Source organism: Oryctolagus cuniculus, chromosome 1 (assembly GCF_964237555.1).
Source record: "Oryctolagus cuniculus chromosome 1, mOryCun1.1, whole genome shotgun sequence".
NCBI classification, from domain to species: domain Eukaryota; kingdom Metazoa; phylum Chordata; class Mammalia; order Lagomorpha; family Leporidae; genus Oryctolagus; species Oryctolagus cuniculus.
The window spans coordinates 97,496,145-97,519,924 of record NC_091432.1 but is presented as its reverse complement, the minus strand read 5'-3'; the positions used below and the strand labels follow the sequence as shown (position 1 = coordinate 97,519,924).

The following is a 23,780-nucleotide window of genomic DNA, read 5'->3' as shown; positions in this document are numbered from 1 at the left end:
TTCCTTTTTCCATTATTCTTTGTTTTACAGGGAGTCATTTCATTTTTGGTTCTTACCATTTTATAAAATATGGAATGCCTGCATTTTAAAAATCTTCAGCCTCAACAGCTGAGTTTGCAAGGTCTGATGTACACTGGAAGCTGGGCCTGTCTCGCCTCTGCCCACCCATCAGCCAACATTTTCCCCAGCCTCTGGAGTAATCTGTCTGCTCCACAGCTTAAATTGGCCTATTTCTGGTTGCTGGCTGTTCTGCTAGAGTGGGTGAAGTGGGTGTTGACATGGAATCCTCTGCATTTCCCTCTTTTTTGGGAAATGATTTTGTTCCCTTGCTTTGGGTAGTCTTCTTAGAGACTGGGTTGTTCAGGTGTCATCCAGCTCCTGCCCTTCCTGAGCTGGATCAGGTAGGCTTCAACCTACGATGTTGACCAGCAGTCTGCACACAAGGAAATGCCACTAAGAGGCTAGAAAGAGAGGACTTTCTTGGCAGCTACAAAGTTATCCTTCTCATACAGATACATGTATATGGGAGACTGAAATACAACCTGGGAAGCCTTTGCCACTCTCCATATATGATCTTAACTGTTCTGTCTCCATGACATTGTCCAGGTTGTTGCCTTGTCTATTGCTACCTTTCCAAACTCTGAATTTATGGCTAACTTTAAATCCCACCTCCTGCATGCAGCCTTCATTGATTTGGCTTCTTCCCTCCAGAATGATCTCTTTTGCATGCTTTAGAAATTCCACTAGTCTCCTCTTTGTCAAATGAAAGCCATTATATCTCTATTCAACTAGAAAATAAAAGCTTCCACAGGGTCTTCTCAGACAAAGTATGACATGGGAAGGTTCTGGCACATACATGTCTTAATTACAATCTTTGTTTTTTCACTGACTGGCTTTAAATAAGTAACTGTAACTTACTGGGCCATAATTTTCCCATATGAAAAAGGGAGACAATAACACTCAAATTATAGATTTTCTGTGAAGATTAAACATGCAAACACGAGGTCCAGTGCTTGGGACATAACAGGAATTTTATAAATTATAGCCAGGATTATTTTAGTAAAGCAGGAAAGTGTATTTTGGAAAGATATTTCTAAGCAGCTAAGTGTTGAAGGAGCATTGTAGATATGGCAAACTTGAACATCTCTTTCCTTTTGAATACAAACTAATTCTAGTGACAGGTATGCTAAAATCACATGTGTTGACTAGAAGATGCTTAGAATCAATTACTGTAATGGAGTTGTTTGTTTCCTTACATTAAGTACTTTTTGTTATTCCATGGAGTAATTTGAGAAGATCACTGATATGCCTTAACCAGCAGTTGCTTTTCCAAATCCAAGTATCTGAAAGCAGCACCATCCTGAATAACGCAAGTATTTGTTTCCTTCTTCACCCTACTGATAACCTTAATAATCTTATCTTCTGTCTGCTTTCTTTTGCTCTACCTGCCTACTTAAAGAATATCCAGTCTGGGCCGGGGCCGCGGCTCACTAGGCTAATCCTCCGCCTAGCGGCGCCGGCACACCGGGTTCTAGTCCCGGTCGGGGCGCCGGATTCTGTCCCGGTTGCCCCTCTTCCAGGCCAGCTCTCTGCTGTGGCCAGGGAGTGGAGTGGAGGATGGCCTAGGTGCTTGGGCCCTGCACCCCATGGGAGACCAGGAAAAGCACCTGGCTCCTGGCTCCTGCCATCGGATCAGCGCGGTGCGCCGGCCGCGGCAGCCATTGGAGGGTGAACCAACGGCAGACCTTTCTCTCTGTCTCTCTCTCTCTCACTATCCACTCTGCCTGTCAAAAAAAATAAATAAATAAAAAAAGTAAATAAAAAATAAAAAAAGAATATCCAGTCTGTTCTAATTATACCCACCTGACAGAAGTAGTTGCTCTTGCATTCTCTGTAATGATTTCATAAAGGACTACATGGAGGCACTAGAGTTGTTTTAATGCATTATATTCTTTCCTGTAGAGTAGATTTCATTCTAGTTTTTTTGATAAGCTTTGCCCCCAATACCCATATTGTTTCCATGTTGGAGAAAGGATATAAAGGGTACATAAATTGGTTTGTTTCAGCTTTGGTACACCATTAAATATTAAACTATTATAACACAAAAATTCATTTTAGCACAGGTTACTAAGACAGTACTTTTCTAAGTACCACATTTAAAAAGAAAAGGAGGTGTAGAATATCCACCAATCTTTCCTTGATAAGCCCTTGAAAGTGTGAAATACAAGTGAACATGACAGAATGTTCTTTTCTCAGTTCCTTTGTGGCTCACCTTTCTAGGTCCTGTGCTCTTCAGCTCAAACACATCCATTGTGTAATTGACTCTGCGTCCATAGTGGTCAAATTGAACATTCCCTGTCAGCCCTTGAATTCGAACCTATGTTTGAAAAACAAATCCCACACATGTATCAATTTGCCAATAATAGCAATCTCTATGTCATCTACTACACTTACAACTATAAGGATATGGAACTATAAACTAAAACCAATTCATTAAATTGCCATTTGGCTGGGTATTTGAGTTGAAAGCTTAGAATCTGAAAAAGGAGGCCAGTGCCTTGGCTCAGTTGGTTAATCCTCCACCTGCGGCACCGGCATCCCATGTAGGCACCGGGTTCCAGTCCCAGTTGCTCCTCTTCCACAGTTCTCTGCTGTGGCTTGGGAAGGCAGTGGAGGATGGCCTAGGTGCTTGGGCCCCTGCACCTGTGTGGGAGACCAGGAGGAAGCACCTGGCTCCTGGCTTTGGATCAGCACAGCGCTGGCTGTAGTGGCCATTTGGGGGGTGAGCCAACGGAAAGAAGACCTTTCTTTCTGTCTCTCTCTCTCACTGTCTATCTGTAAAAAAAAAAAAAATCTGAAAAAGGAATATTAAAGACGAATACAAGTATTCTGTTGGAAGACAAATATGTTTATATGTTTTGTATATTATACACTTTCAATTTTAATTAACATATTTCTTCTTTAATATTGAAATATTTTTATAGGAATGGAAATAAGATTTGTTCAGTTACTTTTCAGTGTCATCTATATGTCCATATAATGATACTCACACCATCTTATCCTTGCTAGTGTTAAAATTAAGATATAAGAAGCTAAGAAATATCAACACATATTTGAAGATATTCAAGTATATTTCATTCTAAATTTACTATAAATTGACTTTTACTATGTTTATGTTTTGAAGCCAGGGTATTTTGGAACACTTAAAACTAGACTAGTGTCATTACAGAGCCATGACATTTAATTGCTAATTTAAAATCTTCCCACAATAATCTATTTCCCCTTGTAGCATTCAAGATGGTTCTCCAGTGAATATAATAAGAATGTCCTTGTTAGTGAGGGAGTGAGCAAAGCTTCTTTATTGTTCTAAACCACTATGAGTTGGAGTTGCTTATTACCACAGTGTATTTCTAGCTTATCCTGACTATGTATTGAACTAAAGGCAAACGTAAGGATTCTACTTTATATTCTCTTTAGAGATACTCCAAAATGATGATGGCTCAACTTACTGAACCGCAATATTTGTTCATGTTCAAATTGGTCTGCTTTTCGACCATTTCACTTAAACAAAACCATGAGATAACATGAACTTGAATAAAAGTGTGAGTTACCTGTTTGAGTGTCCTCTCCATGTCGATTCCCTGACCCCACGGAGCAGCAGGATTTGCCAGACAATCTCCAGCATTTCCTCTCCTTGAAATATCAATTTTCTGCTTTCTAAGATTTCGGAAAGTTTCAGCCATTACAAGGACTCCGTCATAAGTTAGAGCAGAAGTGTACTAAACAAACAAACAAAATGATAATGGCAAATGTTAAAGTCTTATCAAGCACCAGGAATGGTCTGGAGGTGTGTGGATTTATGACATAAAACACCCTTCTGTCTGAAGGACAGTTAAGTTACTGATAACTAACTCTGAACTGAGAAACATTTATACTCTCTTAAATAAAAAGACTGTATACCAGATCTTATCATCCTGATTCTAAAAGGAAAAAACACACCTGGAACATAGGAAATCTGACAAACTGTTTTCCAACAATTTGGACAAGCAAGGTCTTTCTGTTATGTCCAAGTACAAACAGGCAGCATATAAAACGTTAAGTGCAGTGTTCTCACAGTCTGCCTTTATGGTTGCTGTGGTTGAGTCCCAAGAATGCTGTGACGTCTTACTCTTATTTATTCCTCCAAAATACCTAGAAAGTTTATCAGACATTTAACATGCTGACTGACTTGAAGTGCATATCCTTGTTAAATATCAAGAAAGAAGGAGTGGATGGTTTATTCTTATTCAGAAATACAAGAATTATTATTTTCTTTTCTACAAATATGCATGCAGCAGTCTCTATGCTAAGTAGAAAAGAATATTGTTACACTCCAATAAAGTTTAGATGGGGCCGGCGCTGTGGCATAGCGGGTTAAAACCCTCGCCTGAAGCACCGGCATCACATTCGGGCACTGGTTCTAGTCCTGGCTGCTCCTCTTCCAATCCAGCTCTCTGTGATGGCCTGGGATAGCAGTGGAAGATGTCCCAAGTCCTTGGGCCCCTGTACCCATATGGGAGATCGGGAAGAAGCATGTGGCTCCTGGCTTCGGATCGGCACAGCTCCAGTCATTGCAGCCATTTGGGGAGTGAACCAGTGGATGGAAGATCTCTCTCTCTCTCTCTCTGCCTCTCTCTGTAACTCTGTCTTTCAAATAAATAAAAATAATCTTTAAAATAAATAATAAAGTTTAGAACACCTGCTTTCTTATGGTTATCCTATGTTTCTCTTTGAGAAAAATGAGCTGTTTGAAAAAGTTTTTAAGGTTAAGAGAGGAAGTGAAGAAAGAATGAGATGAAAATGTGATTTGTTGAAACTGAAAATAAAAGAGTAAGAGATCGCTTTTGGTAAAGTTTGATTTAAGAATTACTAACAATATGGAAAATAGGGCACAATTTTCTTGTAGCATTCTAGCACATCAACTGCTAACCACAGGAGAAGCAACATTAACTCCTTCAGGAATACTATATGGTCAATTCCATAGGTTTAACACATTCCACTCCTGTGAGAATGGTAGGTTTTTCTGTGGCAAGTAGAGGATAATCTTGATTTTCTGATAGAAAAATTAAAGAAAAATTGTTTCAAATTCTAATTGTGGAAAGTGAATACAGGTAACATGATCATTAGGCATAGCAGCCAGCATTCCAGGGACTAGAAAAACTAAACCATGGATTAAATAAGGAATATTGTATAAATTCTCAGAAAGAACCTTTCAATTGTAGAGGACCTAATTACAAAAATTGTATTGGAAGGACGTATAAGAGTTGTGTAAATGAAGACCTTTGTTATATGTTCTTCCAGGATAATATGATAAAATGTGCCTATGGCTAGGTATGTCCCTCAATATGAGGGTGGGGTAGCTGAAGGAAATTGGGGTTGTTAAGCCAGATAATGAATCAAAAATGAATATTTCTCCTCCCCTGCCTGAATTGATACTTCACTGAGTAGAGAAAGCCATCATGTCATTTTTTTTTTTTTTTGGTAAGGAAAGAAAATAAAAACAGTAATAAAGTGAAATTTTTTAAAGACTCGAAGTGCAAGAGAAGCATTTCAGGCTCAAGAGAGAAAAAAGAGAAATATGCTGCTTTTTCAGTAGGGAGAAAAGAGCTGAAAAGAGATGGCACCAAAGAGCAAATGCATTTGCTGTGCTTTATAAAGTCTATCCAATTTTATAAAACAAGTGAGCTAGAAAAAGAACAGATATCACAAAAGTGTTACAGAGCAAGGGAAACATTCACCCAGAATAGCCAAGGCCCAGGATTTGACAGGTCATAGAGCTAATAGGTGGAGAGAGGCAATAGCTTAAAGGGATTTCACTGTTCAAACAATATTATTGTTTTCCATGTGCCTTATTGTGTTACAGTTTAGGTAATCATATTTATGGGCACACAGGTTTGGAGATGGCACCTAGAAAATCTTTTATTAACTGGCCATTTTACCTTATTATTGTTTATTTAAGATAAAAAACTTCATGCATTTCATATGAAATTTAGGAACATAGTGATTTTTCCCACCCTATTCCCCACTCCCATCCACACTCCCACCCTTCTTCCTCCTCCCTCTTCTATTCCCATTATTATTTTTCAAAGATCTATTTTTAGCTAACTTTATACTCATAGGATTAACCTACACTAAGTAAGGAGGTCAACAAATAGTATGAAGAAAAAAAAAAAAAACTGCTCCTCAACAGTTGAGACAAGGGCTGTCCAAAATCATTACATCTCAAAGTGTCAATTTCACTTCCATAGATTACCTTTTAGGTACTTTGTTAGTTACCACAGATCAGGGAGAACATATGTTATTTGTCTTTTGGGGACTGGCTTATTTCACCAAATATAATGGTTGTTAAATAAACATTCCCATTGAGGGCAGGGTAAGTAGGGGCCTGTAATTGTTGACTGCTCTGGCCAGTGATCAGAATTGGTGGCATGAGTTCTGAGTTGTGGAAAACAAGTTGGTACTGGGCAGAATCACATTGGAAAAAGTATGAACTTGAAGCAGAAAGAACGGGGATGAATTTTAATTCTGCTCCTCATAGGTTTATGGGAAAGTAGGGCACATTCTTTGGCTGTGGAACACAAAACAGCAAAACCAAAGAAAACAAGATAATACTAATGTCTCAGTACCCTTTGAAAAATGTACTAGACATAGGGAATACAATTATAAGTAAAAGAGGGTTCCCTCACCAAAGGAGTTTATAGGAGTGATACAATAATTGTACAAATATCTCTGCTTGATGAGAATAAGACAATCAAATTCAGGTAGAGCATTCCTAATCCAAAACTCCAAAAGACTCCAAAATCTGAAAATTTCTGAGCACCAACATGATATTACAAGGGGAAAATTCCACGCCGTGAAACTTTGCTTCAAAAGCAAAAATCATTAAAAATACTCTATAAAATTATCTTCAGCTTTGATGAAACATTAACGAGTTTCATGTTTAGGAGTGGCTCCCAAGATATATCATTATGCATATGCAAATGCTAAAAAGTAAGAAATCTGAAACACTTCTGATCACAAACATTTCAGATAAGTGATGTCTGAGCTGTAGTACAGGGAGTACAAAGCTTGAAGAAGGAATCATATTTAAAAGAGGAATGAGACAAAGTGGAATTTAAGGTAATATATTGGAAGATGGTTAGATTTGCATAGGTAGAAATGAATATGGAGGAGTATGGGAGTGGTAGGAGAAGTTCAGGGACTGATAGGGAGTGGGAAAATGCCGGGTAGTTCAGTCTGGCTGGAGCATCAGAAAGGGAGCGGGGCTCATGCAACTGGAAGGACTTGCCAGGCGTCTATGATAGAAGAGCTTTATTCCAGATGTTCTCTAAAGCTACAGAAGTAACAAGATCAGAAATTGTGCTTTTAATCTTGGTTGAAATAGTAAAGAATTTCAATTTAAAGTAAAATTTAATTAACTATGATCAATCCTCAACATGTATAGGTTCTATGTTTTCAAATTTGCCTACTTCTGTTTGTGACTACCAAATCAATACATGTGATACTTTTGTGGTCATTTGTGGACATCTATAGAGTGGTAAAAACTTATGCCATCTGTGGGGAGCAACTCGGACTAGACTAAGTTACTGGAATTAAGACTTATTCTATGCATCTGCTCTCCCACAATATGGCGCTGGGAGAGGAGGAAACAGCTTCTACTCAGCTGCCTCCAGTTCAACAAATAAGCAGCAGGACCTGCTCCTGATTGGAGGAGAGCAGCGTACTCGGCGTGTGGGTAGCAGAGTTGGGATTGGTGGAAGAGGACTATAAAGGAGGAGAGAGACAACATGCACCAGGAACATCTATCTGAAGGAACACCTGAGCAGCCCCCGAGAGAGCCGGCCGGCGGTGTGCCGCTCCCCCGCGGAAGTGGGGAAAGTGGCAGGGGGAACCGCCCTTCCACGGAGGTGGAAGGGACGGTAGCCAACCCGGGAAGAACCAGCAGCAAACCCGGGGAGGGCCAAGCAGACGAAAGAACAGCGCAGGGTCCTGTGTCGTTCCTCCACGAAGAGGGGGAGCGACAACCATCCAACATTCAAGATCCCAGTAACAGTTGAACAACAAAACACTCTGATTCTTTTTCTTTTTATTCTTTTTTATAGATTTATTTATTTATTTGAAAGGCAGAGATAGAAAGAGAAGGAGAGAGAGACAGAGATAGATCTTCCATCCACTGGTTCACTCCACAAATGGCTTCAGTGGTCGGTGCTGGGCCAGGTGCAGGGGCCCAAGCACTTGGGCCATCCTCTTCTGGTTTCCCAGACTCATTAGTAGGGAGCTGGGTCAGAAGTGGGGCAGCCAGGACCTGAACCCATGTAAGATGCTGATATTGCAGGTGGAGGCTTAACCATAGCACTGGCCCCAAACATTCTGTTTTCTTATTTCTGTTCTCATGTTGTAGAGAAATGTTGTAGATAGAATACTATCTATTTAGTAATCTAAAATGGATCTACATTTTTGTGTATTTGCTGATGATTTCACTGTAAAATGGCCTAAAAGTGCCAAGTTGAAGAGCTGTCTAGTGTTCCTAAGTGCAAGAAAGTTGTGATGGGCCTTCTAGAAAAAATATACACATTTCATAAGCTTCATTCAGGCATGAGTCATAGTGTTACTGGCCACAAGTTCATTGTTAATGAATCATCAATATATCAAGTTGGGATTCTACATAGAGAAACATACCAGACAGGGTTATGTATTGATTGGTCGACAAAAAGATTATAACAGGAGAATCATAACACTTAACCTTGTATTCCCCCCAGGAGCCAAGATTCAGTTCTGCTCATTCAATACTTGAAGAGATTTATAGAACAAAACTCTAGGGAATAAGGAGAATTAACTGTATATACTTATTAAATGGTTAGTGAGTGCCTGACATTATATTAAAAGCTGTGACAGAATCATATATATTTATAACAAAATGCTGGAAGCTACAGCATAGAAAAGACTAGTTGGACTTCAAACAGGAGACATTAAAATGAGCCAATCCCGGGTGTTCTGTGAACCTGGTAGCTGACTCAGTGACAGCTGATTAACATATCCACTGAATATCTTGCATGCCTTCATCTCTAAGCTCAGAGGGAAGGAATACAGTGCTTACCACACAGTGAACACATAATAAGCGCTCCATTTTGAGATTCATGATTCTTGTAGGACAGTGGAGATGATATGGCTACATAGTCAAATCCCCATATTTCAGAGGGAAATGACATAGCCTTATGAGAAGTTTTATAATTAGAAAATGGAAGAACATATAACCTTTACCCCTATATGTTAGGTTTTTTTTACATTGAATTTTCCAGTTATCCATTAAAACTTTTTAGTGGAAGACACTGGTCAGTGAGAGATTAGCAAACAGTGCCTTAAAAAGAAACTTTAACTCTTTAGATTAGAATATTTAAGAAATATTATGCCCACTACTTACATGAAACCTAAGAAAGTTATCTTTCCAGGTGAGAAAAAGATGTACTTATGATCAGCAATTTACAAGCTTCATTTCCAAATACTAACATCTTTCTGCAATATTTGTCAGTGAAAAATCAAACAACCTCACCTTTGAGTGTGAATTTCAAAGAGAAGCTTTGCAGAAAGTATGCATGTTACATTCCTACCATTTTTGTAACTTACTCTCTAATTAGAAATTGCTTTGCAAACACAGATTTTTACTGGGTAGAAAAGTTACTGATGCCCATTCTGACCTATTTAGTTAACAAACATTGAAAAAAATACATGCAGTTTCTTCAAAACAAATCATATATAGAGTAATAATCATAGTGAATGGCTTCAGCTATTATTTAACAACTGTACTCTTCAATATACAGATTTCTAAGTCATTAAGTCTTGTGAAGTGCGGTGACTGTGACAAACTGCTTCTTTCCTGTGCCACACTGTGTCTGACAAAACAGTACTGGAAGAATTGCATCATAAACTTTCAACTTTAGATCTTAAAATGCTAGCAACATATTATATGAGACCAAATACCTTTGGAGGAGTCTCAGATCCTGGATACTCTCTTTGATCTAGTTTCTTCCAGCGGTCCATTAGTTTGGTTACCATTGGTGTATTAAAATCTACCAACTGGAATCCTGTAACATTGGCTCCACCGTGTATAAACCTCTCAAGAGAAATATCTTTGAATCCCTATGAAAACCAATATGAAAGACTGTTAAATTTAAATTTAGTTCACTATTATACATTTCAGCTCTTCAATAATGACATAATTTTATGACCAATATGAGTATGTACATCCAAATAGATGTCTAATAAAGCAATGGGTAGAAAGAAGTGAAAAATCTAATTATGTCAATTTAACTGTGAAATTTTGTCATTCAAAATTCATTTCATCAGAAAAGGCTATAAATGTTTTCAGTTCTGTTCAACTCAATTATTTCTTGAATGCCTTTTATGAAGCATGGAACGGGATATAAGAGATGAATATGATAGCACTAAAAGTCTCCTGTTGAGGACATAATTGCCCTCTGATAGAGATATGTATAAATGGGCATTATGTGAAGGTAATATCAAGGTATTATAGTCCTCTGAGTATAATGACGTAATGCATTTTAAGGAGTTTGATTACAAAGTGGTCTAAAAGAAGACAGAGCTGGTGATTCAATTACAGCAGTTAAAGGCTGTGAGTACATCAGTCACTACAGACTTCAGAGTTAGGGAAAGGAGGAAGACATGTCATTCACGGGCTCCTGTATAGTGAGGAAAAGATGGTGTCTACCAGGTGGAATGCAGAGACTGGGAGGGAAGATTGACATCTCTTTTGGCCTATGGACAGTTATCTGCATTTCAACAATTCTGGAGAGTTATTAATTTATTTTCTATCTATCCATCAATGTATGTTTTCTAAGAGGACCCTTTTCCCCATTACAAAAACAAATACTATAATAAAATACATAAACATTTGTAAGAACAGAAGCATACTGAGGCAATGAATTAATAAAACACAGATACTAGCTCAGATAACCCTTCCTTTCACAGAAACACGAGTTTATAGAATATTTACTGTATTATTTTAAATTAATTATGTTGAGTAATTGAAGGGAAAATGCTTTGTCTGTTGGCAGTAGAATGTGCATTAGTAACACTGTAGTGATAGTAGACATCAATAAAAACTTAGGGTTGCTTGTCCTCCTCAGTGTGCCTTGGTCATGCTTTTGGAACTTCAAAAAATTGTTATTGTACAATGCAGCACTTATCTTCTTAGCCTATATATGCACACATTACTGTTTGGTTATCCAAGAAGAAATATATAAGTCCATTTGCAGCTACGCAAAAGTGTTGTTTAGACTCAGGACCAAATATGTGAACTCATAGCTGATATTATGTGTCAGGTACTGTGCTAAACTCATATTGTGTTATCTATCTACAGGTGTGCTGACAGGAGGACTATGATATAAATTCTATGATTAACTTTATCTTACAGATATGACAACTGAAGCTCAATGGGATGAAGAGAAAGTATTCAAGGTCACCAGCAAAGAAATGGTAGACAAATCCACTTTTGAATGTGGCCTTTTCAGCTGTGCTCCTGAGTATTCTTAGAAAGGTGTGTGTTTTTAATTTTGTTAATTGTCACAATGTTCCTGGGAGAGGCAAGGTGATACGGTGCAAAGAAAACACAGGCGTTGACTCTCACCTCTGTTACCATCTCACCTTAGATTTCCCACATACAAAATGAGAATGAGGGTGTTAGGATCTAGCACATATGGTTTGAATTAACTCAGTGATAGCTATTAATCAATTCACTCAACAAATATTTATTTCATGTCCATTATGTGTGAACTAATTTGACAGTTCATTAGTAACATTCTCATTTCATTGAGAAAGAAATTAGACACCAGAAAGCAAATCTACGTTTTTGAAATGGAGAAAACACTGTCCATCAATCTCCAGCTAGCAAAATGTCAGTTCAACATTTGTTTGCTTCTGTCAGAGTACAGGGCAGACCCACGGGCTGGCAAATAATTTCAGTGTTTTGTAAAAGCCATAGTAATTCAAATAGTGCATTAGTTTGTAATTGATGGCATTATTATTTTCTATCAGCCATGGCTGAAATAGGAGGTCTGCCAACCTTCTTGTATAGCATTATCCACAGCTGCAAACATGCGGGCAAAGCTGCAGCCTTCACAAAATCATCAGACGTAAAATCTAACGGATAAATAGCAGTCCGCACTTCTCTGATTCCATCTGGTTGCTATGCTCAAGGTAAAGGGAAAGAATTACCACGTTTTATTATAAACTCCTTTCAGTTATGATTGGAATGAATGCTGGGTGGTTCAGTTAATTTTAGCTGTCTGTGTGTGTGTGGGTGCGAGCACAGGAAATATTTTTCCTTTTATATTCATTATGATTTTTTGTAGAACATTGATAGTATCTAGACTGTGAAGCAGTCTCCTACTAAAGTTATTTGGTGGCCATTTTGTTTCACTTTTTATTCAGAGAATATTACATAGCTGAAAGCTGTAGGGTAGCATTGTAATAAAATGGGTTACCAACAGTTGCGTTGGGGAGAAATAAAATAACTAAGTGAATGATTCCCCTCCTCCCCCAAGTCAGAGGGCACAGGAGATCAGGGTAAAGACTTTCTACTTGTTGAAATGGGCAACTATGTTGCTTGTATTTCATAACAGTTAAGGACCGCCCCAGATTAACTTCCAATTGATTTTTTTCTTTTTTTTAATTCAAAATACAAATTTTTAAATTAAGCAGTAGCTAGAGAGATAAACAGCAAGAGCTTCCACCCACTGGTCTACTCCCCAAATGGCTGCAATGGCTGGAACCTCTGGGTTGAAGCTAGAATCCTTTTAATCTCTAGATGTTTGTAATTCTCTGGGGGAAAAAGAAATGTTTAAAATTAGAGGTCTCATATATCATGATTACTATTTATGCGGATGTATAAATTCATCAATCATTATCAGTATTCAATAAATGCATATCCTTTAGGGCTTATCTAATTTAGGTAATCTGCTGTGTTTTGCATTCCAGGATCACAGGTTGACTAAATCATATTGAGATAGTTCTGGTGCAGTTAACAGAAGGAACAGCAAATAGGTTGGGGGAATATTCCTTCTCACTATCTTTTAAAAATTAGTTGCTCAGATAATGTACTTTTTTTTTTTTAAGATTTATCACTTATTTTATTTGAAAGACAGAGTTACAGAGAGAGGTAGAGACACACACAGAGAGAGTGATGTCTTCCACCCAGTGGTTCACTTCTCAAATGGCTGAAAAAACAGCCAGAGCTGAGCTGATCTGAAGCCAGGAGCCAGAAGCCAGAAGCCAGAAGCCAGGAGCTTCTTCCAGGTCTCCCACCTGGCTGCAGGGGCCCAAGGACTTGGGCCATCTTCCACTGCTTTGTCAGGTGCATTAGCAGGGAGCTGGATCGGAAGTGGAGCAACCAGGACTTGAACCAGTGCCCATATGGGATGTTGGTGCTGCAGGCTATGGCTTTAACCTGCTGCACCACAGCACCAGTCCTCAGAAAATGTACTTTTGATGCACAAGTAGAAAGGTGGCAGAACCAGATATAGTCATTGCAGAAAAGCTGAAGAACATAGGAAGCAGAAAGGAAAACATAAAATAATATTCTACCAAATTGGTAGAATTTGAGGTCATTGCCCTTGAATAAAACTGCTAGATTGCAAATTTTAACTGTGTCTAGTCCTCATTCTGAAACTAACCAGACACCTAAAGTCAGATAAGCTGCTTTATGCCCTGTATGTTACTTTAACTTCTGAATAAGGAAAGAATGGGGCACTGGGTATGCCTGTGTGTTCACATGCATGTGGGTGGTGCTTGTGGTGTGGTAGGGGATAGGTAAGGAATAGACGCAGTTTGTCTTTATATATCCTGAACATTTCAAATAATTTCATACTTTTTTATGACAGAGCCAGATGTTTTCCTAGATGTAAACTGAATATATTTTTTAAAATTAATCATATAAGAGCAGATTGTAAGACTTTGATTTGCAGGTGGAACAAATGAGTAGAGCTCCTGTTGCTGTCGGTGGCCACATTTTGGTTATCTGACTGCTGAAAAACGAGTGAATACAGATACACAGCAATGTGTCCGGGGTCAGATTCCTCTTTAAGGTGCTGTGAGGAATGGTTCAGTGAATTTTTTTTTTTGGTGACATTACTACTACTTGTGTGACAATACTTATCTATAATTAATTTATTTATGAATTTATTGTTTTAATCAGAATGAACAGTGCTTCAAATGTGCTTTTAGGATCTATAACCTTGGGGCTGGCACTGTTGTATAGTGGGTAAAGCCATCATCTGCAACCCTGACTTCCCATATGGGCACCAATCAAATCCCGGCTGCTCCACTTTCTATCCAGCTCCCTGCTAATGTGCCTGGGAAAGCAGCAGGGGATGGCCCAAGTTCTTGGCCCCCCAAAAAAGAGTCCTAGAAGAAGCTCCTGTCTCCTGACTTCAGAAGGGCCCAACTCCAGCTGTTGAGGTCATTTGGGGAGTGAACCAGTGGATGGAAGATCCCCTGCTCCCTCCCCCCTTCCCTCTCCCAACTCTTTCAAATACATAAACAAATCTTTAAAGAAAAAAAGAGTTACAATCTTTGTGATCCTGGGTTACAATGAACCTCATTTTCCAGTCTATAAAATAAGCACATCTGGGCCGGCGCCGTGGCTCACTTGGTTAATCCTCCACCTGCAGGGCCGGCATCCCATTTGGGCACTGGGTTCTAGTCCCGGTTGCTCCTCTTCCAGTCCAGCTCTCGGCTGTGGCCCGGGAAGACAGTGGAGGATGACCAAGGTGCTTGGGCCCTGCACCCACATTGGGGACCAGGAGAAAGCACCTGGCTCCTGGCTTCGGATGGGCGCAGTGCCAGCCTTAGTGGCCATTTGGGGAGTGAACCAACAGAAGGAAGACCTTTGTCTCTGTCTCTCTCTCTCATTGTCTATATCTCTATCTGTCAAGTAAATTAAAAAAAAAAGCACATCTAATTTTTTAAGAGTGTAGTAAAACAGTTATAGTAACACAGCAAATGTAAGACCAAATCCAGGTGCAAGAGAAGGAGCATAAATTCAACAAATAAAGAGTGGGAATAAAGATTAGTTTTACAAGGGAGAAAAAGACACCACTCCTGTCTTTAATGGGATTGCATTGTGTTAACATCTTACTTGCAGCGGTGCCACAGTATGTTGGATGACACTTGGTACAAAGGAATTATAGAATAATGATTTTACGAAAGCCCCCACCATGGATTCTACACTATCAGTACACAAAATGATGTGCAAACCCAGAAGAGGCCATTTAACATCACAAGTGGCAATTTAAAGAAGACTTTCTGAAAGTAGTGCCTGAATTCATCAGTTAGGACTGGCAGGGGTAAAAACCTCTAGGTGGATAAAGCAACCTAAGCAAAAGCTGGCAAGAGAAAAATAGTACTAGGTGTCTGGGAGTCTTTTTGGTTTGGAAAAGGGGCACATGGGGGTGGAATGGGAAAGAGACTTGGGGTGATGTGCAGGTAAACTCTTAAAGCATCTTAAGTTAAGTTAAATGGTCTAAGTAGTTGATCCTGAAGAATGTCAGTAGAACAGGGCTTAGCTTTAGAATGCTTACTTTGGTAGAAGATGATAAACACTTGGGAAATGACTCAGGGTTGGGACAGTATTGATTGCAAGAAAATTGCAAATTTTGCAAGAGAGGTGAGACAAGTATTAGCAGATAGGGCTGCAAAGCCCACAGGGGATCAGATCAGAGAGACTGATTTCTTTTCCTGCGTTTGCAGCCTGAGGCCAGTAAAAAAATTTAAGCAGGAAAATGAAATAATCATACCTGTCTTTAAAAACTAACTGGTAGCAAAATGAAAGAACTGGAAAAGAGAAATTCTTGGGTGAAAGTAGGAAAGCTATTTTCTTAGTTAACTCTCTGAAAAATAGATGAAAATAAACGAGGATAAATTCAACTTATTGGTAATGTCAATAAGCATTCACAAGCCATGTGCACTTTTTCTGAGAAAAAAACTCAATATTATTTTATATAAATAAATGAAATCTGCTTTCTGATTCTTAGCCAAAGAATTTAAGGACCACTAGGAAGCTAATATTTCTGCAATTTTATTTCTTGGTTTAGAGGACTATAATTTTAAAAGATTATAAAGAATACTCATAGTTAATCCTAGTTTCTTTAGACAGTTAATTTTTTTTTAAAGATTCACTTATTTCTTTGAAGTTCAGAATTATTTGAGGAGAGAGAAAGAGAGAGAGAGAGTCTTCCATCTGCTGGTTCACCCTTCAAATGGCCACAAATGGGCAAGGCCGAACCAGGAGTTTCGTCTTGTCTCCCATGTGGGTACAGGGGCCCAAGGACTTGGACTATCTTTCACTGCTTTCCCAAGCACATTATGAGACCCAAACCAGTGCCCATATGGGATGCTGGTGCTGCAGATGGTGGCTTAACCCACTGTGCCACAGCACTGACCCCAGAGAGTTAATTTTGTTTAAATAAGACTTTTGCAAAAATGAATGCTTATAAATTCATTATACAACTTTATATATCACATACTAATGTTCATTTAGTTTTGTTCTTTTCTTATTAGTGAACATAGGTTGTACTTCATGCTTTCTGCTTTAGTTTTCAACACTGTTTTTATTTATTTATTTGGAAGGCAGAGTTATAGAGAGGCAGAGGCAGAGGCAGAGGCAGAGAGAGAGAGAGAGAGAGAGAATCTTCCATCTGCTGGTTCCCTCCCCAGAAGGCCACAATGGCCAGAGCTGTGCTGATCTGAATCCAGGAGCCAGGACAGTCTTCCAGGTATCTCTTGTGGGTGCAGGGGCCCAAGGTTTTGGGCCATCTTCTACTGCTTTCCCAGGTCATAGCAGTGAGCTGGATCTGAAGTGGAGCAGCTGGGACTTGAGCAGGTGCCCATATGGGATGCCAGCACTATAGTTGGTGGCTTTACATGATACACCACAATGCCGGCCATTAAATCAGTTTTAATGAATTTGTAAGTACTAGCCTCTATTAGTAATAAATTATAACAATAAATTAATTATTTTGGGCCTGGCATTGTGGCATAACGGGTTAAGCCACTGCTTCTGATGTCAAAATCCCATTTGGGCCCAGTTTGAGTCCTGGCTCTTCCACTTCTGATCCTGCTCCCTTGCTAATGCACCTGAGAAAAGCAGCAGACAATGGCCCAAGTGTTTGAGCCACTGCCACCCACATGAGATAACTGGATGAAGCTCCTGGGTCTGGTTTTGGCAGGTCACTGTAGCCATCTGGGGAGTCAGAGAATGGAAGATATCGCTCTCTCTCTTTTCTCTCTCTATTTCTTTCTTTCTTTCTTTCTCTCCCTCTCTCTTTCTCTAATGCTGACTTTTCAAATAAATCCATTTTAAAAAATTAATTATTTTCTTCATTTTTTTCAGAAAGTTTGTTGCTGGTATATAGAAATATACTGCTTTTTATTGTGGACCTTATATCTTGCAACACTGCTTAACTTAACATATCTATAATTACTTTTGATTATTTATGATTTTTGTTTATTCAGTCTTTTTCCTTCTCAATCTTGGAGCCATATTTTTTCTTGTCTAATTGCCGTTGCTAAAACCTTAAGTACGGTATTCGGTATAAGGGGTGAGGGAATCCACTCTCATTTCTGATCTTAGGAGAAAATTATTCAGTCCTTTAACATTAAGTGTAATGTTAATAAAATTTTCATTTTGATTCTGTGTTCACATTGGAAATGTTATGCACATAGCTTTCAAGAAATAGTTGTTCACTGGCCAAGTGAAACAAAAACCATCCTGGTGTTACAGACAACAGCCCTCTAATGGTAAGTGAATATACCAACAGAACCGTATTAATATACTATTTTAGAAGGTAGACACGTGCAAGTCAACTGGCCTAATTCTGTTACAAAAGTATAAACTACATATGAAAAAGCTTGCTGTTTTTAGGGAGATTGATGGTTTTGTTCCTTAATACAAGCAAAAATGTTTTCCAGTTCATGTATCAGTACTTTAGCTAAGGTAAGTATGCTGTCATCCACTAGGGCTATGATAGCAGGCTACGGTACCCACTCATGTGTTACATAATCAATTGTTTTCCATTTTGTTTTGGTTCATTCATTCTAGTTGCCCATATCACCAATTCATTTCTGGAATGATAGTTCTAAGATATTACTGTTTTCCCCTCAATTCTCTTGTTTACATAGAATTGATGTGAAAATTATATATATTTGCTCTAAAAGTAATTAGAATCTCATTGTATAATACATTGTGAATACAGACATCTCATAATCATAAGCTCTTTTCTCTCATAGTGACTAAGACTGGTACATACTCCTCTTAAGATTTACATTTTTAGAGAAAAATACTAAAACACCCCACTAAAAGCAATGGGAAAGACAAGTCAAAATTTCTCACTATTCTCATGATAAACAATTAAGTTGCAAAATTATACTTTGTCTCAGGAACAACACACAATGACTCACAGTCCATATTTGTATTTTCTTATCTCAGCTCCACAGTGTAGTTCACTAAAGACTGAAAATTTCTCTCTAAGATGTGATGATCTACTTGCCACATGGAAAGATCTGACACATTGGACGTCCTTTAGCTCTTTTCCTGCTTCAAGCACAGGATACTCATGATAGAAATGTGTAGTAGGAATAAACAGAGAAAGAAGAAAACAACCTGAACTTCCTTAGGATAAAGCACTTTGAGGATCAAAACCTTAGGGCAGATGGTACTCCAATAAAATGAAAAGGGTGTCCCTCCTCAGCTAGTTTTCCTCTACATTATAAGGTTAACAAATATTTAGTAGGTCTTGCAAAAAAAAATCTAAAAGGAATTGTCCCAGGACTTTAAGGATTTCATAAAAATGCATATATCTTTTTCACTAGGCATCTGTGTGCAGTATGTGTAAAGTCAACAAATTAAAATAATTTGTATTGTTCCTATTAGAAAGACTTGTTTAAGCAGCAGTTTTATTCTGTTACTCTTAAAATTGGAGGATGTAACTCATCATTTTACCCAAGTATTGGCAATAATTATGCATGCAGTACCATTTATCATTGAGATAGAAAAAAATCATTTTTTGATAACAGTGGTATCATACCAAAGTAAACATTACAATTAGTTTTAAAGATCTCTGGCAGGTATTGAGGTATTCTGCATAAAAACATAGTCTTATAAATAAGATGATCATTAGAATAAAATATTCTGAGTTACAAAAAGCTTAGTAAGTAATGCGGTCTTATCATTTCCTGGAGTGTTATTTTAAGGCACAGTTAAATAATCTTGAATGCTTAAGTAATTCTTATGAAAAGTAGAAAACGAAGAGTTCTTACCAAGTTTGCAATGATATAATGGTAGCCTTTAACATGCTTTCCAACGCTGACAATCTGTGAAGATATAAGAAAACAGAGGGAAATCAATGTAACCTTATTGGAATATTATTTTTAAAAAAATATAATTCTGGCATGATTCCATGTGAAATTTTGAGGGAAAAATGATAAAGTTTTCCTTATAAAAGTGATAAATTCTAATTAAGAGGCTAAAAATAGTTAAACTCGAAAAAACTGTCTCAGTCATACTTAAAACATGACCAATTATTTCACTATACCTACTTTAGAAAATACTTGGATGAATGTTGGGATCCTTGGATAATCTGCTGCTTACAAAACCCACATCTTATGTCAGGGTGCCTGGGTTCAAGTCCCAGATCTACTCTTGATTTCTTTTTTTTAAAAAATATTTTATTAATATAAAGAGAACAGAATTCATGTACTTCATAGATACAATTCTAAGAAGATAGCCATACTTTTCTCCCTCCCTCAATCCCCCTCCTTCCTTCTGTTCTTTTTTGTTTTCTTTAATTTTTGAAAAACATTATTTCAATTTATAATCACAGGCTTAATGCACCACTAACCATAATATTTAACAAGTAAAAAGTAGAAAGATCACTGTTCCATAGGAATATAACAAAGGCTAAAAACATACATCCTGGGGAGTAGCAGGTGACAGCAGGTGATAGTACATGGGTCCCTGCCAATCTACATGGGGGACCCAGATTGAGTCCCTGGCTCCTGGCTTTTGCTTGGCTTAACCCCAAGTGATTGCAGGCAATTTGAGATATGAATCAGTAAATGAGAGATCTCTGTGTCTTTGTTTCTCTGTGTTTCAAATACAAATCAGTCAATTTTAATTGCAGTTACTAAGGAGCAGCTTTGCTCATTGGTGCCCTGAAAGGAAATAAAGCAATTTAAGATTTTCATGCACTTTCATTATCCAAGAAGAAATTAAATTGTTTTTAGCATTTTACTATCACCTAAAAATTATTCTTTTTACTAGAATAACTCTAAAAGGGAAATCCCTTTTAAAATCAGAACAGAGGAATTGCACTATAAAGCTATTTTGTATACCTGGATATACTGGTGAAGTGAAATTTCTGCTCATTTTATCTTTGTGTTTTGATTTCACATAAGCCCACCTCTTTGTCTTCAAAATTTGCAGTTTCATTGAAGTTAGTTTGGAATTTTACTTTTTGCTCTAAAATTACTGTTCAGGATCTTTTATAGTTCCTGACTATCAGGATTGAGCTTTAACAGTTCTAGGACAATCTCAGCCAATATTCCTCCAATGATATTTTGTGTCTGCACCTAACAGATGCTACAATGTTGGGATCACTGGTCTAGGGACCCTTTACCGATGATTTCTCAGCTTCTAGGTTCTCATTTGACAGTGCGTGAATAAATTCAAAATACAATCTGCATAAAGAAGGCTGCGATCATAAAATCTCAGGGGAGATACTTTCCTCACCACACAAAGCCCAGGCCAAGATAAAAAACACTTAACTGACTTCCTGCACAAACAACAGATTTTTTTTCTACTCTTGTCTTTTATTGTGTTGTTACCCTGCTGATCTAGATTTATGTGGGATCTAAGGTTGAATCTGAAGCCTTGATGGAGTTCAAAACTCCTGCCCTTAGGTGCATATTTGATCTTATATTAAGCTACTCAATCTGGCCACTTCTTCATACCCACCTTTTATTCTTGGCCCCTGAATATTTTCTTTACTTCTTAGAAGTTTAGCTATAAATTTGTGGTATTTTACATAGCATCACTGCATGTTTTTGTATTGCCAGATTCACTTAATCCACATTTGATCTAAAACTAAATTTACTTGAGAACATCACCATGACGTTAAGGGCAGAGAATAAATAGATGAGATTATAAAGAAAGTTCAGCAAAGAGATAGATTAAACAAGTCATCACATCGGGTCATCCAAATCTGAGGATTTCCCATGAACTGAACAGGCTGGAGCCATTTAATTCTCTGGGAACCTTGGAGGTAGCTTGTGCAAACGACAGTTATCAGAGATGCTTGATGGTACTTTGTCAGGAAACTGTGCACTGTTATTGAGTCTGCTATAGATCCCTGCTTTTTGGCCTCAGCAGGGATAATTTCCATTCAGCAAGCCATTATTTATCACTTCTTGATTCACCATAACCTTCTCTGGTATGGCTACATAAGCCTTTTTGCACTAGCTTTAAGCATATATACCCATCCTCATGATTGTGATTTTTGTGTGACTGCAATCAAAAACCTATGCCAACTAGATAAATTTATTTTTAAAGAGTGAGCACTGTACACGTTTTAAAAATGTGCAACTAGAGGAAATTTTGCATTGGTATCTCCATAAAGAAAGAATTGTCAGTTTTAGGTTCTCTAGTAAGGAGCTATAATAATGCAATATGTTTTCAAAGGGCAAAAACTGACAAAGCCACAAAGAAGTAAAATGGGCAAAAAATTCTGCTAGAAAAGGTTTTGCAGAGCTCAATGTGAAGGACCTGGTGGGGCAGGGATCTGAAGATTTATTTACCTAGCTGATGATGCCGGAGAAATCAACAACTTTATTGAGCCAGATCCTGGCTGGGTAAAAAATAAATGTAGTGCACAATCTGCCATGACAGCTTCATTGCCTTTAAGAATAGAGAATTCATTCACCACTGCTCCATGAGGTGGCCATGGTTTAAAACCAGATCTTGGTCTCTCTGCCAAGAATTTACAACTAGATGGACCTTTCTTTGTGAAAAAAATCCAATTTACACCTTATATTATAGTGTGTTATAAACACGGTGTTAAGTTTCTTTAAGTGGCTATGTAAAACTGACAATGTCATGGTTGTGGTTTTACATGGCTTTCATCATCTCAACCAAAGTGAAGAATTTCTCCTGTAAAAATGAATCTGAATGACTTGACTTTGAAGGCAGAACGAACCTCACATCTCTATGTATTTGAATTTACAATTTTATAAACAAGGTAGAAACAAGGTAGAGAAAGTTAGAGATGAAAGATATAAATATGAATTTATATTTTCACACAAATGTGGCTGGCCAAGTTGTCATGGAGAAACACTGCCTGGAGTGAAGGCCTCATTGCAAAAATTAATTAAGGCCTTTTATAAAGACAGGGCACTACAGCAGTAGAGAACGTGTATCTTTTATCTTTTTAGGAGAAACTGAGAATAATGTTAAAGAATAAAGATAGATAAAGAATAATAACCAAGCATCTGTTCAAAGTCCATTTGCTAGGGAGAACACAACTTACAGTAATCATCATTTTTAAAGGAATTCATCTTAACAAGAATACACCCTTAGAAGAAGTGACTAATTTATTCCTTTAATTACTTTTTCTTGTTTTTTTTTTTTTTTTTTTTTTTTTTTGTAAGGAGATAAACAGTTGTTTAGAAATATCTATGGTGGTATCAGACAATTCAGTTTTCAAATTATGCCTGTTTATATTGATAAAGCAAAGAACTTTAGACCTATGTATATTGATAAAGGTGCAATCAATGACTGTGTTTTATTAACAAACTACGGCATAACCAATCTTGACAACTATCACTTTAAAATCTTTATTTGTTAACTGATGTTGGGTAACATTGAATTCACAAAAGTTTTCTATCTTGATTCCTGATTTCCATTCAATCTAGCTCAACAAAAGTCATGAGTAAGCTCAGGCCAAGGATATAGAAAGATTATGATGGTAAGTAAGTCAATATTGCTTTTACAAGGGTGTTTATTATCCCATAAAGGGATAAGACTCAAGTAGAAATTTCTAAATACAGAATAGAGCAAGGGAAATGCTCTATCTTTCAAGGAGCAGTGATATCACTTGCTGTAACAAAGTAGAATTTAAGAGTGAATAGACACTAAATAAATATTTATTAACGCATTTGAAAGACACAGAGAGACAGACACAGAGAGAGGATGCTCCCATTCACAGGTTCACTCCTGATGCCTCCAACAGCTAGGGCTGAGCATAGGCTGAAGCAGGGAGCTTCAATTCAGGTCTCCCACATGGGTGACAGGAACTCAATTACTTGAGCCATCATTGCTGCCTCCTGGGGCCTATCCAACTGCAGCTGCAGTCAGGAGATGTTGTGGGACATCAAACTCAGGTACTCTGATATGGAATTCAGGTGCTTTAACGGCTAGGCTAAACGTCACAAACATGGGTACGTTAAGGTCAATGAAACATTTTCAAGTGAATGCAAGCTTGGCTTTCAATCCACAATCATACTTTATATTCATCCTTTATATATCAATGGTTTATGGAATACTCAGGGGTCCTTTTATTAGGGTTGTTTTACATTACCCCAAACTATTAAGAAAGAATGCTCATTTTAGTCTGCACTATCTTCTAGGAAAGCCACATAATGGCACATGGGAGTATGAGTGATTTTGCTTTCTCTTT

At 37.8% G+C, this 23,780-nt stretch overlaps 1 protein-coding gene across 10 annotated transcripts in view; it reads right to left on the bottom strand.

Moving 5' to 3' along the window:
• Positions 1–23,780, bottom strand: part of GRIA4 (glutamate ionotropic receptor AMPA type subunit 4) — a 387,746-nt gene that overhangs the window by 70,581 nt on the left and 293,385 nt on the right. For all 10 annotated transcript variants that reach the window (XM_070077585.1, XM_017343621.3, XM_051819991.2 and 7 more), the window contains 4 exons: positions 19,369–19,422; positions 10,018–10,176; positions 3,612–3,779; positions 2,273–2,377 (listed from right to left, as the gene is read on the bottom strand). In XM_070077585.1, the coding sequence (XP_069933686.1) occupies positions 2,273–2,377; positions 3,612–3,779; positions 10,018–10,176; positions 19,369–19,422 (486 nt within the window). The remainder of the gene's footprint in view (positions 1–2,272; positions 2,378–3,611; positions 3,780–10,017; positions 10,177–19,368; positions 19,423–23,780) is intronic.